General features: G+C 43.7%; 1 protein-coding gene across 5 annotated transcripts; it reads right to left on the bottom strand.

Moving 5' to 3' along the window:
- Positions 1-681: 681 nt before the first annotated feature.
- LOC120039529 (DNA-directed RNA polymerase III subunit RPC4-like) lies at positions 682-14,863 on the bottom strand. Of its 5 annotated transcripts, none has more exons than XM_038984940.1 (9): positions 13,648-14,861; positions 11,401-11,447; positions 11,152-11,309; positions 10,927-11,048; positions 7,561-7,663; positions 3,326-3,397; positions 2,955-3,280; positions 2,466-2,615; positions 682-1,008 (listed from the first exon to the last, which is right to left on the bottom strand). In XM_038984940.1, the coding sequence occupies exons 1-9, from the start codon at positions 13,816-13,818 to the stop codon at positions 868-870; spliced, it is 1,290 nt and encodes a 429-aa protein (XP_038840868.1). In that variant the 5' UTR covers positions 13,819-14,861; the 3' UTR covers positions 682-867. The 5 variants fall into 5 exon arrangements, with proteins under 5 accessions (XP_038840868.1, XP_038840866.1, XP_038840864.1 ...); XM_038984938.1 differs by having other exon boundaries at positions 2,955-3,397; positions 13,648-13,924; positions 14,058-14,861; XM_038984936.1 differs by having other exon boundaries at positions 2,955-3,397.
- Between the last annotated feature and the right edge of the window lie 1,803 nt (positions 14,864-16,666).

Genomic DNA, 16,666 nt, shown 5'->3' with positions numbered 1-16,666 from the left:
GAAGTCCTGGGAGGAACACATGATGGATATCGGACGGGAGGACCTGATCAGACGGAAAAAGACCCACAAGAAAAAAACAGCTACTAAAGGAGGCAAACAGAAACCCAAAGTGAAAGTGGTGAAAACTAAATCTGCAGAAGCTAAGACAGTGAGGAGCGGGAAAAAGGCCTGAGTTGTTCTGGAGAGGAAGGGTGCTGTTATAAAGGCAAGTTACCGTCCCAAATAAAATACACTTTGTTTATCAGTTGTTCATAGTCCTATCAATGCTCGTAGCGCCTCAAACTGTGAAAGACCCCTTCATCAGTCTGTGAAAGATCATCAAACATTCTCAACCGACAGTTCAGAGTTCACTGTATGATGTCACAAAGTGAGAATTCACTGTGATGTCACAAAGCAGTGTTCACTGTATGATGTCACAAAGTGAGAATTCACTGTGATGTCACAAAGCAGTGTTCACTGTATGATGTCACAAAGCAGTGTTCTTTCTACTATGAAAAGATGAATTATGTTGAAGTTCCCGTCACCAGGGCAACGTTCTGTATATACTGTCTCTATGCATTACGTACTGTACAGGCTAGTCTATACTAGATATAGTCTTTGTTGAGAGACTTGCCGGCTGAGTGTTGACATACCAGTGACTTTGTTTGTAGACTATTCGTTTTTACCTGCGGAGAAGTTGCCTCATGTTTTGTATTTAATCTTTATTAAATAAACATTTACAAATTGGGAGGAAATCGACAAGGTCCATAAAACGCTGTATGATGAAAGTAAACTATGTACAATGTCTACACACTTAATGCTCACATCGTATAATAAAACTGTACAATATCTACACATTAATGCTGAAAAAGGTGAACTGTATATAAGTTAGAGAGGTGCTGAGTGGTCAGGTGACGGCTCCTGTAGCAGAGCCTGGAAGTCTGGAGAGCAGACCAGCTTGTGCTTGATGTTCCCCAGGATACTCATGTCTCCAGTCAGGCCCTCAGACAGACGCACAGACACCAGTTGCTGTGGGAGAAATAACAGATGATTTAGCCCCTTATTGTCTGACCCTAAGACATTGTCTGCACATCCTGGATCACAGTGAATCAGGACTAAACACATCCTGGATCACAGTGAATCAGGACTATGTGGTTCTTTAGGACTAAACACATCCTGGATCACAGTGAATCAGGACTAAACACATCCTGGATCACAGTGAATCAGGACTACGTGGTTCTTTAGGACTAAACACATCCTGGATCACAGTGAATCAGGACTAAACACATGCTGGATCACAGTGAATCAGGACTACGTGGTTCTTTAGGACTAAACACATCCTGGATCACAGTGAATCAGGACTAAACACATCCTGGATCACAGTGAATCAGGACTATGTGGTTCTTTAGGACTAAACACATCCTGGATCACAGTGAATCAGGACTAAACACATCCTGGATCACAGTGAATCAGGACTACGTGGTTCTTTAGGACTAAACACATCCTGGATCACAGTGAATCAGGACTAAACACATCCTGGATCACAGTGAATCAGGACTATGTGGTTCTTTAGGACTAAACACATCCTGGATCACAGTGAATCAGGACTAAACACATCCTGGATCACAGTGAATCAGGACTACGTGGTTCTTTAGGACTAAACACATCCTGGATCACAGTGAATCAGGACTAAACACATCCTGGATCACAGTGAATCAGGACTATGTGGTTCTTTAGGACTAAACACATCCTGGATCACAGTGAATCAGGACTAAACACATGCTGGATCACAGTGAATCAGGATTAAACACATCCTGGATCACAGTGAATCAGGACTATGTGGTTCTTTAGGACTAAACACATCCTGGATCACAGTGAATCAGGACTATGTGGTTCTTTAGGACTAAACACATCCTGGATCACAGTGAATCAGGACTATGTGGTTCTTTAGGACTAAACACATCCTGGATCACAGTGAATCAGGACTATGTGGTTCTTTAGGACTAAACACATCCTGGATCACAGTGAATCAGGACTAAACACATCCTGGATCACAGTGAATCAGGACTACGTGGTTCTTTAGGACTAAACACATCCTGGATCACAGTGAATCAGGACTATGTGGTTCTTTAGGACTAAACACATCCTGGATCACAGTGAATCAGGACTATGTGGTTCTTTAGGACTAAACACATCCTGGATCACAGTGAATCAGGACTAAACACATCCTGGATCACAGTGAATCAGGACTACGTGGTTCTTTAGGACTAAACACATCCTGGATCACAGTGAATCAGGACTATGTGGTTCTTTAGGACTAAACACATCCTGGATCACAGTGAATCAGGACTAAACACATGCTGGATCACAGTGAATCAGGACTATGTGGTTCTTTAGGACTAAACAGGAGAGCTCCCTCTGAGACGTCCATAGTGATGTTCCTCAACACCATCTAACCCTGTAATATGTCTATTATATTAACGGACCTGTAGGAAAGAGAAGGCAGCTCCCTCTGAGACGTCCATAGTGATGTCTCCCAGCACCAGCTGCACCTTGCCAGACTTCCTGATCTGTAGTTTACCCAGAAAGCCCTCTGTGAACTCTGACAGGACAGGAACGTCTTGACCAGCAGGGTCCTGTGGAAGAACATGGCCGTTAGGGTCAGGGGTCAGGAGAACTCTGACCGGATGGGAACACTGTCTCTAGCAGGGTCCTGGGGGAGAACATGGCCTTTAGGGTCAGGGGTCAGGAGAACTCTGACCGGATGGGAACACTGTCTCTAGCAGGGTCCTGAGGGAGAACATGGCCTTTAGGGTCAGGGGTCAGGAGAACTCTAACCGGATGGGAACACTGTCTCTAGCAGGGTCCTGAGGGAGAACATGGAATACAACAAATGTAGACCTTAGCGTGAAATGTTTCTCTGTTAGAGTGAAGTGGACGGTAGAACATAAGCATAGAAGGTAGTCGTTACTCACTGGTGCTTTAATGTGAGAGCAGCGCTTGCTGTCGGACTTGGAGTCTTTTTTACCATTTTTTTCTGGGGCTGTGATTGGCTGGCCGGTGGCTGTGGTTGGCTGGCCGGTGGCTGTGGTTGGCTGGCCAGGGATAATATCAGGAAGCTGGATAAACAGCAACTCTTCTGTCTCTGAAACCGTCAGCTGATGGAAGAGATCTGCTACAGAGGGCTGGTCTGGGCTCAGGACCCCCTGGCCTGGTCCGTACTGAGGGATCTGGTCTGGGCTCAGGACCCCCTGGCCTGGTCCGTACTGAGGGATCTGGTCTGGGCTCAGGACCCCCTGGCCTGGTCCGTACTGAGGGATCTGGTCTGGGCTCAGGACCCCCTGGCCTGGTCCGTGCTGATGTCCTGCTCCATACTGAAGGGGCAGGTGTGGGTTAGTAGTAGCAGGGGCTCTGAATGCTGTAGGGCAACAAACACAGGACCATCAGCTACCTGGGAACCAGTTTGGATTGACAAGACTGAAACACACGTATCATGTCTTTATGTATTGAGTCTGTACACCTCCATATATCCTCCATGTATCATGTCTTTATGTATTGAGTCTATACACCTCCATGTATCCCCCATGTATCATGTCTTTATGTATTGAGTCTGTGCACCTCCATATATCCCCCATGTATCATGTCTTTATGTATTGAGTCTGTGCACCTCCATGTATCCTCCATGTATCATGTCTTTATGTATTGAGTCTGTGCACCTCCATGTATCCCCCATGTATCATGTCTTTATGTATTGAGTCTGTACACCTCCATGTATCATGTCTTTATGTATTGAGTCTGTACACCTCCATGTATCATGTCTTTATGTATTGAGTCTGTACACCTCCATGTATCATGTCTTTATGTATTGAGTCTGTACACCTCCATGTATCCTCCATGTATCATGTCTTTATGTATTGAGTCTGTACACCTCCATGTATCCTCCATGTATCATGTCTTTATGTATTGAGTCTGTACACCTCCATGTATCATGTCTTTATGTATTGAGTCTGTACACCTCCATGTATCATGTCTTTATGTATTGAGTCTGTACACCTCCATGTATCATGTCTTTATGTATTGAGTCTGTACACCTCCATGTATCCTCCATGTATCATGTCTTTATGTATTGAGTCTGTACACCTCCATGTATCATGTCTTTATGTATTGAGTCTGTACACCTCCATGTATCCCCCATGTATCATGTCTTTATGTATTGAGTCTGTGCACCTCCATGTATCCTCCATGTATCATGTCTTTATGTATTGAGTCTGTACACCTCCATGTATCCTCCATGTATCATGTCTTTATGTATTGAGTCTGTACACCTCCATGTATCATGTCTTTATGTATTGAGTCTGTACACCTCCATGTATCATGTCTTTATGTATTGAGTCTGTACACCTCCATGTATCATGTCTTTATGTATTGAGTCTGTACACCTCCATGTATCATGTCTTTATGTATTGAGTCTGTACACCTCCATGTATCATGTCTACATAGTGTGTTGTGCATCGAGGGCCTTCAGGAAACACCCCTTTGACTTATTCCTCATTGTGTTGTTACAGCCTGAACTTAAAATGGATTCAATGAGATTGTGTCACTGGCCTACACTCAATACCCCATAATGTCAAAATGGAATTAAGTTTGTAGAAATGAACAAATGAAAAGCTGAAATGTCTTGAGTGAATAAGTGTTCAACCCCTTTGTATTGGCCTAAATAAGTTCAGGAGTAAAAATGTGCTGAACAATGGACTTCCCCGTTGTCTCTGCTGCTGTTTGTTGATCCTTTCTCTCTCTTCCTGTCAGTTTAATCAAACTCTGGCGTTGACAACTTTACCAACGTTCTAGTTTTGTTCTCCCTCTACTTCCAAAAGCGTCCGGGATGGAAACGTTTCATCTGGCATGGATCTGCAGAAGCTGAGTAACATGATGCCTTCTCACTGCAGTCGCTGTCCTCGGAAATATACAGGAGGATCGCTGGGTTGGGAACTCTGCTTCAGATGCAATAGTTGGGCCAAGGGCGATTAAAGTGTAGGAAAGGATGATGGTGTCTGTGTAAATACAGGTAGTAGTGTTAATCCCTCTGCGCAGCCAGGCAACAACATGGATTCTGGAAAGAAATGCTGTCCACATGCTAGACTGGTGTCGCTCATTCAGCCGATGAGAAACATTCAACCGGTTTTCCCCACTAAGCAACGAGTCAGAGCCTGAGCCTTCCCAGGAGTCTCCTCCACCGTTACGGGGTCTGAGCCTTCCCAGGAGTCTCCTCCACCGTTACGGGGTCTGAGCCTTCCCAGGAGTCTCCTCCACCGTTACGGGGTCTGAGCCTTCCCAGGTGTCTCCTCCACCGCTACGGGGCCTGAGCCTTCCCAGGAGTCTCCTCCACCGTTACGGGGTCTGAGTCTTCCCAGGTGTCTCCTCCACCGTTACGGGGCCTGAGCCTTCCCAGGAGTCTCCTCCACCGTTACGGGGCCTGAGCCTTCCCAGGAGTCTCCTCCACCGCTACGGGGCCTGAGCCTTCCCAGGAGTCTCCTCCACCGTTACGGGGTCTGAGTCTTCCCAGGTGTCTCCTCCACCGTTACGGGGCCTGAGCCTTCCCAGGAGTCTCCTCCACCGTTACGGGGCCTGAGCCTTCCCAGGAGTCTCCTCCACCGCTACGGGGCCTGAGCCTTCCCAGGAGTCTCCTCCACCGTTACGGGGTCTGAGCCTTCCCAGGAGTCTCCTCCACCGTTACGGGGCCTGAGCCTTCCCAGGTGTCTCCTCCACCGCTACGGGGTCTGAGCCTTCCCAGGAGTCTCCTCCACCGTTACGGGGTCTGAGTCTTCCCAGGAGTCTCCTCCACCGTTACGGGGTCTGAGCCTTCCCAGGTGTCTCCTCCACCGTTACGGGGCCTGAGCCTTCCCAGGAGTCTCCTCCACCGTTACGGGGCCTGAGCCTTCCCAGGAGTCTCCTCCACCGTTACGGGGTCTGAGCGTCTTGCCAGGCTTTTTTCACTATACTTGAGTGGGTTGAGTCACTGACATGATCCTTCCTCTCTGGTCTTGGGTGACATCTTTTGTGGGCTCCTCCTTGTCTCAGGGTAGTACGTTGGTGGTCTGTTGATGTCCCTCTGATGTTGGGGGGGGCTGTGCTTTGGCAAAGTGGGTGGAGTTATATCCTGCCTGGTTGCCCCCCCCTCAGTCCCCAGTGTCGGGGGGCTAGGGTCAGTCTGTCCTATCCTGTCTTCTCTGGGTGTCCTGTGTGATCTTAAGTATGCTCCCTCTGATTCCGCCATCTCTCTCTGCCCTAGGACCATGCCTGACAACTCTTGGCTGTCCCCTCTCCCCCAGGTCGTGCTGCTGATCCAGTTTCTGCTGTTCTGCCTGCGGCTATGGAACCCTGATCTGTTCACCGGACGTGCTACCTTTTTCCAGACCTGCGGTTTCCTGTCTCTCGCTACCGTAACTGCTGTCTCGACCTCTGAATGCTCGGCTATGGAAAGTCAACTGACATTTACTCCTGAGGTGCTGACCTGTTGCACCCTCTACAACCACTTATTATTTGACCCTGCTGGTCATCTATGATCATCTTGAAGAACAATCTAGCCTTAATGACCATGTACTCTTATCTCTACCTGCACAGCCAGAATAGGATCCCGTTTCTTCCTAGGCTCCTGCCTTTCTAGGGAGTTTTTCCTAGCCACTGTGCTTCTACACCTGCATTGCTTGCTGTTTGGGGTTTTAGGTTGGGTTTCTGTACAGCACTTTGTGACATCAGCTGATGTAAGAAGGGCTTTTTAAATAAAGTTGATTGGACTCAGTGTAATAGTCGAATATTGTTTAACATGATTTTTTAAATGACTACCTCTGTACCCCAATACTGAGTAACACTTCATATTTTCAAGCATGGTGGTGGCTGCATCATGTTATGGGTAGACTTGTCATCGGCAAGGACTAGGGAGTCTAAAAAAATATTTTTTATAAAAAGAAACAGAATAGAGCTAAGCACAAGCAAAATCCTAGAGGAAGACCTGGTTCAGTCTGCTTTCCAACAGATACTGGAAACAATTCACCTTTCAGCTGGACAAAACCCTAGAGGAAAACCTGGTTCAGTCTGCTTTAACCCCTAACCCTAGTTGTCTGCTTTCCAACAGATACTGGAAACAATTCACCTTTCAGCTGGACAAAACCCTAAAACACAAGGCCAAATATACACTGGGGTTGTTTACCAAGATGACATTGAATGTTCCTGAGTGGCCGAGTTAATTCAAAAAACTAAGTCGGCTTGAAAATCTATGACAAATGACTGTCTTGCAATGATCAACAACCAACTTGACAGAGCTTGCACAATTTTTTAAAAAGATTGTGAAAAGATTGTACAATCCAGATGTGCAAAGCTTTTCGAGACTTACCCACTGCCAAAGGTGATTCTAACATGTATTGACTCAAGGGTGTGACTACTTATGTAATTTAGATATATTTAATTTTCGATACATTTTGAAATCTAAAAATGATTTTAATCCATTTTTGAACACAGGCTGTAACACAATGTGGAACAAGTCAAGGGGTATGAATACTTTCTGAAGGCACTGTGTCTACTTACATGGAGTTGTTGCCTCTGTTATCAGGAAGTTGCTGGATTGATACAGTGGCAGTTGAATCGGCTTGTTCTTGGCATCATTTTTCAAACCAGGATCATCCAAAAACTACATGGGGGGGAAAAGTGTGAGGTTTAAATAAATATATGTATTTCAACCAGGGGTTGGAACCGGTTCATGGAAATAACTACATGTTTCTATGAACAGAATCCGAACCGGGAACGAAAGTGATCTATACTGTTCCTGGAACAGAACTGTTATGTTAAACAAATGGGAACCAGTTAATAACGTTATCCCTCTGTCAATCAGAAACTTCTTCCAGCGTCTGCCTGCCAGCTAAAAATCGTTACCATTGTGTGTGCGTGTAGGCCACCTGCCCCTCGCCCTCCAAAAGCATTGCCGTAACCTACTAACGTTACAAGCATGATTCAGAAGATGCGGGGAGAGATTTTTAATTAGAGAAGAATGGATTCACTTTTTTCAATGCTAGTTAGGGATACTAGAGTTATCACGTTTCACATTGGATTTATTAACTACAGAAAGGTAAGCCGTGATTTACATTCTGGTGCTGCTCTGCTCTCACAAGCTTGTTAACGAGCTTCTCTGGTCCAACGTTAAACCAACTCTGAAGTTCAAAGACATTCAAAGTTCCTCCAGAAGCCGCTCCTCTGTAGGTATAATTCTGTGGCCCTAATTCAACATGTCAGTTGCATCTCCGACTAGTCTTTCTATCACACATGTAAACACTGAGCTATAGCTTTCTAGCTCCGTAACAAGCTGCTCTACCTGCACTGCATGATTTGGTGAAGTAGCTTTAAAAAGGAACGATATCAACCGGTACTTTTCTTTGGGTCGAACCAGTTCAGAACTTTTATTTTGCTGGTCGGAACAGAAAAGAACGAGACTAGTCATTAAGGCTGTGTGTACTTTAGGTTGACTAGTCATTAAGGCTGTGTGTACTTTAGGTTGACTAGTCATTAAGGCTGTGTGTACTTTAGGTTGACTAGTCATTAAGGCTGTGTGTACTTTAGGTTGACTAGTCATTAAGGCTGTGTGTACTTTAGGTTGACTAGTCATTAAGGCTGTGTGTACTTTAGGTTGACTAGTCATTAAGGCTGTGTGTACTTTAGGTTGACTAGTCATTAAGGCTGTGTGTACTTTAGGTTGACTAGTCATTAAGGCTGTGTGTTGTACTTTAGGTTGACTAGTCATTAAGGCTGTGTGTTGTACTTTAGGTTGACTAGTCATTAAGGCTGTGTGTACTTTAGATTGACTAGTCATTAAGGCTGTGTGTACTTTAGATTGACTAGTCATTAAGGCTGTGTGTACTTTAGGTTGACTAGTCATTAAGGCTGTGTGTTGTACTTTAGGTTGACTAGTCATTAAGGCTGTGTTGTACTTTAGGTTGACTAGTCATTAAGGCTGTGTTGTACTTTAGGTTGACTAGTCATTAAGGCTGTGTGTACTTTAGGTTGACTAGTCATTAAGGCTGTGTGTACTTTAGGTTGACTAGTCATTAAGGCTGTGTGTACTTTAGGTTGACTAGTCATTAAGGCTGTGTGTACTTTAGGTTGACTAGTCATTAAGGCTGTGTGTACTTTAGGTTGACTAGTCATTAAGGCTGTGTGTTGTACTTTAGGTTGACTAGTCATTAAGGCTGTGTGTACTTTAGGTTGACTAGTCATTAAGGCTGTGTGTACTTTAGGTTGACTAGTCATTAAGGCTGTGTGTACTTTAGGTTGACTAGTCATTAAGGCTGTGTGTACTTTAGGTTGACTAGTCATTAAGGCTGTGTGTACTTTAGGTTGACTAGTCATTAAGGCTGTGTGTACTTTAGGTTGACTAGTCATTAAGGCTGTGTTACTTTAGGTTGACTAGTCATTAAGGCTGTGTGTACTTTAGGTTGACTAGTCATTAAGGCTGTGTGTACTTTAGGTTGACTAGTCATTAAGGCTGTGTTGTACTTTAGGTTGACTAGTCATTAAGGCTGTGTGTACTTTAGGTTGACTAGTCATTAAGGCTGTGTGTACTTTAGGTTGACTAGTCATTAAGGCTGTGTGTACTTTAGGTTGACTAGTCATTAAGGCTGTGTGTACTTTAGGTTGACTAGTCATTAAGGCTGTGTGTACTTTAGGTTGACTAGTCATTAAGGCTGTGTGTACTTTAGGTTGACTAGTCATTAAGGCTGTGTGTACTTTAGGTTGACTAGTCATTAAGGCTGTGTGTACTTTAGGTTGACTAGTCATTAAGGCTGTGTGTACTTTAGGTTGACTAGTCATTAAGGCTGTGTTGTACTTTAGGTTGACTAGTCATTAAGGCTGTGTGTACTTTAGGTTGACTAGTCATTAAGGCTGTGTGTACTTTAGGTTGACTAGTCATTAAGGCTGTGTGTACTTTAGGTTGACTAGTCATTAAGGCTGTGTGTACTTTAGGTTGACTAGTCATTAAGGCTGTGTGTACTTTAGGTTGACTAGTCATTAAGGCTGTGTGTACTTTAGGTTGACTAGTCATTAAGGCTGTGTTGTACTTTAGGTTGACTAGTCATTAAGGCTGTGTGTACTTTAGGTTGACTAGTCATTAAGGCTGTGTGTACTTTAGGTTGACTAGTCATTAAGGCTGTGTGTACTTTAGGTTGACTAGTCATTAAGGCTGTGTGTACTTTAGGTTGACTAGTCATTAAGGCTGTGTGTACTTTAGGTTGACTAGTCATTAAGGGTGTGTGTACTTTAGGTTGACTAGTCATTAAGGCTGTGTGTACTTTAGGTTGACTAGTCATTAAGGCTGTGTGTTGTACTTTAGGTTGACTAGTCATTAAGGCTGTGTGTACTTTAGGTTGACTAGTCATTAAGGCTGTGTGTACTTTAGGTTGACTAGTCATTAAGGCTGTGTGTACTTTAGGTTGACTAGTCATTAAGGCTGTGTTGTACTTTAGGTTGACTAGTCATTAAGGCTGTGTTGTACTTTAGGTTGACTAGTCATTAAGGCTGTGTGTACTTTAGGTTGACTAGTCATTAAGGCTGTGTGTACTTTAGGTTGACTAGTCATTAAGGCTGTGTTGTACTTTAGGTTGACTAGTCATTAAGGCTGTGTGTACTTTAGGTTGACTAGTCATTAAGGCTGTGTGTTGTACTTTAGGTTGACTAGTCATTAAGGCTGTGTGTACTTTAGGTTGACTAGTCATTAAGGCTGTGTGTACTTTAGGTTGACTAGTCATTAAGGCTGTGTTGTACTTTAGGTTGACTAGTCATTAAGGCTGTGTGTACTTTAGGTTGACTAGTCATTAAGGCTGTGTGTTGTACTTTAGGTTGACTAGTCATTAAGGCTGTGTGTTGTACTTTAGGTTGACTAGTCATTAAGGCTGTGTTACTCACATCATCCCGTTGAAGCTGTAACATATCATCATCGTTTTCCTCTGAGGCACGTCTCTCCTTCTTAAAACACTTAGCTACAGGAGAGGATCTGCTGTCTCTGAGGTCGGTCCCTCTCCACCCCCCTGCACAGAACAGAGGACTGGAATCAGGCCTTTCTAATGATCATAATAATAACCTCTTTAACACACAGTGAAGACATCTTCTGGCAGAGAAGGTCCAATTCACCTGGTTTCTTTACTGTGTCTGCAGGACCCTGTTCAAAGATGGAGTGGGACTGAATGGTCTGATGGGGGCGCTCTCTTCTCTCCACTCTCCTCTCCCTGTGCCTCTCCTCCCTCACTCTTCTGTCCTTCTTTGGTGCAACATGGGCCTCTTCCTTTAACCTGGGGGAAGGAGTTCAACGTTAACATGTATTCTTCTAAACGGGATCCTCGGTAGTCTAATGGAATGTGTCTTCAAGCAGTCGATACTCACTCATCTTTACTCTTCCTCAGAGAATGGACATTGGGTACGAAAGTCTTCTGTAATAAAAATTATAAATGATTAATTTCTACTATTCTTGTCACATCTGAATATCATGACTGTTTTGTTTAATGCTTGTGACAGGACACAGTGACAGGACACTGGACACTTTTTATTTTATTAACAAATCAATACATAAAGTACATGAGGGAACACAAGTATGTATAGATTATATACAATGGACAATCGAGCTAGTATAGGGGGCGGGGCTGGGGGCGGGGTTAGGGTTAGCTAGTATAGGGGGCGGGGCTGGGGTTAGCTAGTATAGGGGGCGGGGCTGGGGGCGGGCTGGGGGCGGGGCTAGGGTTAGCTAGTATAGGGGCTGGGGGCGGTACTAGGGTTAGCTAGTATAGGGGGCGGGGCTGGGGGCGGGGCTAGGGTTAGCTAGTATAGGGGGCGGGGCTGGGGGCGGGGCTAGGGGGTACAATATCACATTACACAAGGACCTTGAGGGACCTACATACACTTACAATTCTAACAGCTTTTTTGTTCGTAGAGTATTTAATTGTCTTAAAATACAGGCCAAAAGAATAATGAAATTAATTACATAAAAATGTTTATTTCTATCGTATGTAAAGAATCCAAGCAGTACATCTCTCCATAATAGTGTAAAATCTTCATAAATGTGTTCAATTATAAATCTACTGATGTCTTGCCACAGTTTTCTTACATGAATACAAGGCAAACAGATGCAACACTGTTTCTGGGTGGTCATTACAAAAGGAGCCATTTGACTTGATGTTTTCCTTAAACTTCTTCATATAGTGGTTGGCAGGATAATATTTATGAATAATTTTAAAGGAAACTTCCTTAATTTTGTTATTAAGTAGGTATGTGTGTGGCAACATCCAAACCTTTTTCCAACAGATAAATCCATTCCAATAAGGCATGACAACATCCTGCTGAAACAAGGTTCGTATCGCTCTGTTGTTGAATGGACCAGAAGAGAAACAAATCTTTCCTACTGATGAGTCAACAGGGTCAATAGAAGGTAGGGCTCTGAGGGTCTTGACACGTTCCTGAATAACAGAGCAACACCTGAGGGAATGGCGTCTAAAACAATTGTAAAATCTTTAGGTGTTACAGGGACCTTGTAAAGTGACAAGAATTCCTTATAACTGAGTAAAAGACCCTCTGCATTTACCAGTTGGCTCACCGACAGGATATTATTTCAGAACCAATATTCTAAAAACAAAGAAGTATTTTTTATACAATATATCACGATTATTCCATATATAATATCTGTGCGGAGAAAAATTGTGTTTATAAATTAATTACCATGACAAGAAAACCTGCCGATGAAAAGCACAAAGTTTCACTGGAACTTTGGCAATATTATAATTGCAAAACAACTTGAAGTTAAGGCCACCAAAAGTAGAGAAGACATGAAGAGGAATAAAATTCCAGATAGAAGTGGGTTTTCTTAGGAATTGTTTTATCCAATTGATCTTAAAAGTATTATCTAAGGTAGTAAAGTCCAGAAAATTCTGCCCACCATTCTCATAAGTGTTCATTACAACAGTTTTCCTAATGTAATGGGTACGGTTTCTCCACAGAGAGTTGAAAAGCATCTGGTCTATCTCCTTATTTTACCGTCAAGATATAAAGATAGTATGCGCCGTATGTTAGTCTAGAGATACCTTCAGCCTTGGTTATTAGGACTCTACCTTTTAAAGATAAGTCCCTCTGTTTCCATTGATTTAGCTTCTTCTGGGGTTTTTAATAAGAGGGTTAACATGTAGTAAGCCTCTAGACTTCTGATCCTTAGTGATGGTTCTGCCTAAATATGTATGTTCTTCTTTCACTGGAATACCGTAATATGAAGGTGTCAATCTTTGACAGCCACGAGTTCACATTTATTAATGTTAAGATATAAAAATCTGTCCTTCTGCCCCTGAACAAGGCTGTCATTGAAAATAAGAATTTGTTCTTCACTGACTTGCCTAGTTAAATAAAATATTTTTTTTTGGCTACGATTAGTTTAGATAGTCTAGCCAGCCAATTTATCAATCCAATTTTTTTTCTTCTGACATGGCTAATTGAGTAGGGGGGCTGGGGCCTCTTAGGGGGCTGGGGCCCTAAGCGACCGCTTATGCCTGGAGCAGGGCCCTGATGGCACAGATACAAAGATGAGTCCTCTATCTATCTCTATGGGTTGAGTAGCTAGTCTGTGATATGAGTGTTCCCATTGGGTATCACCTTTTTGAACCCGCCCAGAGTCAGGTCCCGGGACCGCAGGGACGTCAGTCTGCCTGGAGGAGTGTGAGAGTTCAGCACGGTCCGACGAGGTAACCCACTGCCAGCTACATTTAGTCTGGTGATACCGGAGTAGCCAGCCATACCGTCCGTGTTGCTGTTTGGATCAGTCATTCTGCTAATCACTGGCTGGAACGGACGGCTTTGTGACGATACAGTATTAAGGGGATGTAGGCTGTTTAAGGCTACTAAACCTACACCCGTTATTCGATGGGGAAGCCTACAAAGGAAATGACATCATAACTCCGATTTGGAATAAACAATATTTGAGCCGAATTCCTATTTCTCCTTCATCACGCTGTCCAATAGCCTAATAAACCTATGATGTGTGAATGAATAAGAGGCCTTCTTACTGTGAAGTCAGAGAATACAGGTATCCCCTCCGTAAACACGGATATCGGTGTTCACACAACACTGTTATTGTACGGTAAGCCTCCAGAAGCCGTAGCGTCCATCTTGTCTGTCATGTCTGACCACATCTGACCACAAACAGCGACTGAACAGCAGCCTATATACAATCCGAATCCAACAGTCTGTTATTGTACGGTAAGCCTCCAGAAGCCGTAGCGTCCATCTTGTCTGTCATGTCTGACCACATCTGACCACAAACAGCGACTGAACAGCAGCCTATATACAATCCGAATCCAACAGTCTGTTATTGTACTGTAAGTCTGACCACAAACAGCGACTGAACAGCAGCCTATATACAATCCGAATCCAACAGTCTGTTATTGTACTGTAAGCCTCCAGAAGCTGTAGCGTCCATCTTGTCTGTCATGTCTGACCACAAACAGCGACTGAACAGCAGCCTATATACAATCCGAATCCAACAGTCTGTCCTGGAAAGCATATTGTAGGTGTTGCGTACAAGGCCTTGGTAAAAAGCAGTTGTCTACATCCTTGATACAAAGTAACTTACTTATACCCTGATGAAGACAGCTTGGCTGTTGCATCTGAGCTCCTAGAGCGGCTCTCCTTTATTTAGAAATATTACAAAGTAACTTACTACCTGATCACGTGAGCAAGTCTTCAGTAACACAAGCTACATTCCCCGCGCGCTGTAGCCTAGTGAAGGACACGTCACAACAGACGGTAAACGCTCATTCGGTTCCCCGAGGTAATCACATCAGCACCGTTTATTCTGTTATGTCTTCACATGATTCCATTATCTGAACACATGGTGGCGGTGTTTATTCGGTCTGAGAAGTATATCTGTGTTGTAACCTGATAAAATAGTATCCCAATTGTAGAATACAACCCCTATTGTATTTGTTCCAATTCATTATTGTCATGTTTCTTTTTCTGCCGTTTTGCTGAAAAAACAAATTCCCGTGAGATGAAAGGCGCAGGACTGTGCAACGTGGTAAAGGCCACACCCTCTCATGCAATACTATGCCAATTGTCCACATGGTGGCGCTATAACAATCGATTGAAAATGCTAACTTTGATAGGTCAGCCCCCGCACCTCGTGTGACCTAGAGTCATGAAATTTGGTCCATAGGTCCCCCTCCTCACAAGGAACACATTTCCCTCAAGAACCCATAAAGTCCGCCTTGATGGATTTTCCGCAATTTAGAATTTTGTGAAAATCACTTGAAACTCTACTCCTCTCGCACCGATTTGATGGATCTGCACAAAACTTGACAAGTGGCATGTATGGACCAAGGTTTATCAACACAATAATTTCCATACTAGTAACAAAAAACATGGCCGCTATTTCCCAGTGAATATTCATGTGGTCGTGGTCTCACACATAAATGCATACAAATCAGACAAGGATATTCGTATTGTGACAAAAATTGGTACACTGTCAAAACTCAACATATGTAAGTACATTTAGATTGACCACACGGTGGAGCTCTAACAGGAAGTCAGTCCAGCTAAGCACATTTAGATTGACCACACGGTGGAGCTCTAACAGGATGTCAGTCCAGCTAAGCACATTTAGATTGACCACACGGTGGAGCTCTAACAGGATGTCTGTCCAGCTGTAATGGTTCAGTTCGCCACATGGTGGTGCTGTTTTACAGGAGAAAATGTCATGCAGGTTCATTGGCTTGTGGCGCCATGTTGTTTGATGTAGAGTCTTGGAAAATACTGTGTTTAAAGATGTCCGTGGAGAGCTGCTACACACCAAATTGGGTGTTGATCGTTCCAGCGGTTTTGGTGAAGTAGACTTTTAAAGTCATTAAGAAAAGGTCCAAAATGGGCATTTTGTATGATCGGTTTGATGTTGTTCTGATATTTGGCAAGCACGGTATAAAGTACAAAGTTGCTCATCCAACTGGAATGGGTCCAATTTGTCCTGATGGTGGCACTATGCAACCAACAATGCACCAACAGATGTGATGCTTATTTATAAAACCCTCTGAGGCCTCACTCCCCCTTATCTGAGACACCTACTGCAGCCCTCATCCTCCACATACAACAACCGTTCTGCCAGTCACATTCAGTTAAAGATCCCCAAAGTGCACACATCCCTGGGTCGCTCCTCTTTTCAGTTTGCAACATCTAGAAACTGGAACGAGCTGTAAAAAAACAATCAAACCGGACAGTTTTATCTCCATCTCTTCATTCAAAGACTCGAGCATGGTCTTTTGAACTGTTGTCTGTGCCCAATAATGTTTGTACTATGTTTTGTGCTGCTACCATGTTGTGTTCCTACCATGCTGTGTTGTCATGTGTTGCTGCCATGCTATGTTGTTGTCTTCGGTCTCTCTTTATGTAGTGTTGTGGTGTCTCTTCTCAGGTTAGACATTTTAGCAAATTGATTAAAAATAAAATACTGAAATATCACATTTACATAAGTATTCAGACTCTTTACTCAGTACTTTGTTGAAGCACCTTTGGTCTTCTTGGGTATGACGCTACAAGCTTGGCACACCTGTATTTGGGGAGTTTCTCCCATTCTTCTCTGCAGATCCTCTCAAGCTCTGTCAGGTTGGATGGGGAGCTTTGCTGC

Source organism: Salvelinus namaycush, unplaced genomic scaffold, assembly GCF_016432855.1.
Source record: "Salvelinus namaycush isolate Seneca unplaced genomic scaffold, SaNama_1.0 Scaffold2772, whole genome shotgun sequence".
Taxonomy (NCBI): domain Eukaryota; kingdom Metazoa; phylum Chordata; class Actinopteri; order Salmoniformes; family Salmonidae; genus Salvelinus; species Salvelinus namaycush.
The sequence above is the reverse complement of the archived record's forward strand: the minus strand, read 5'-3'. Positions and strand labels throughout refer to the sequence as shown.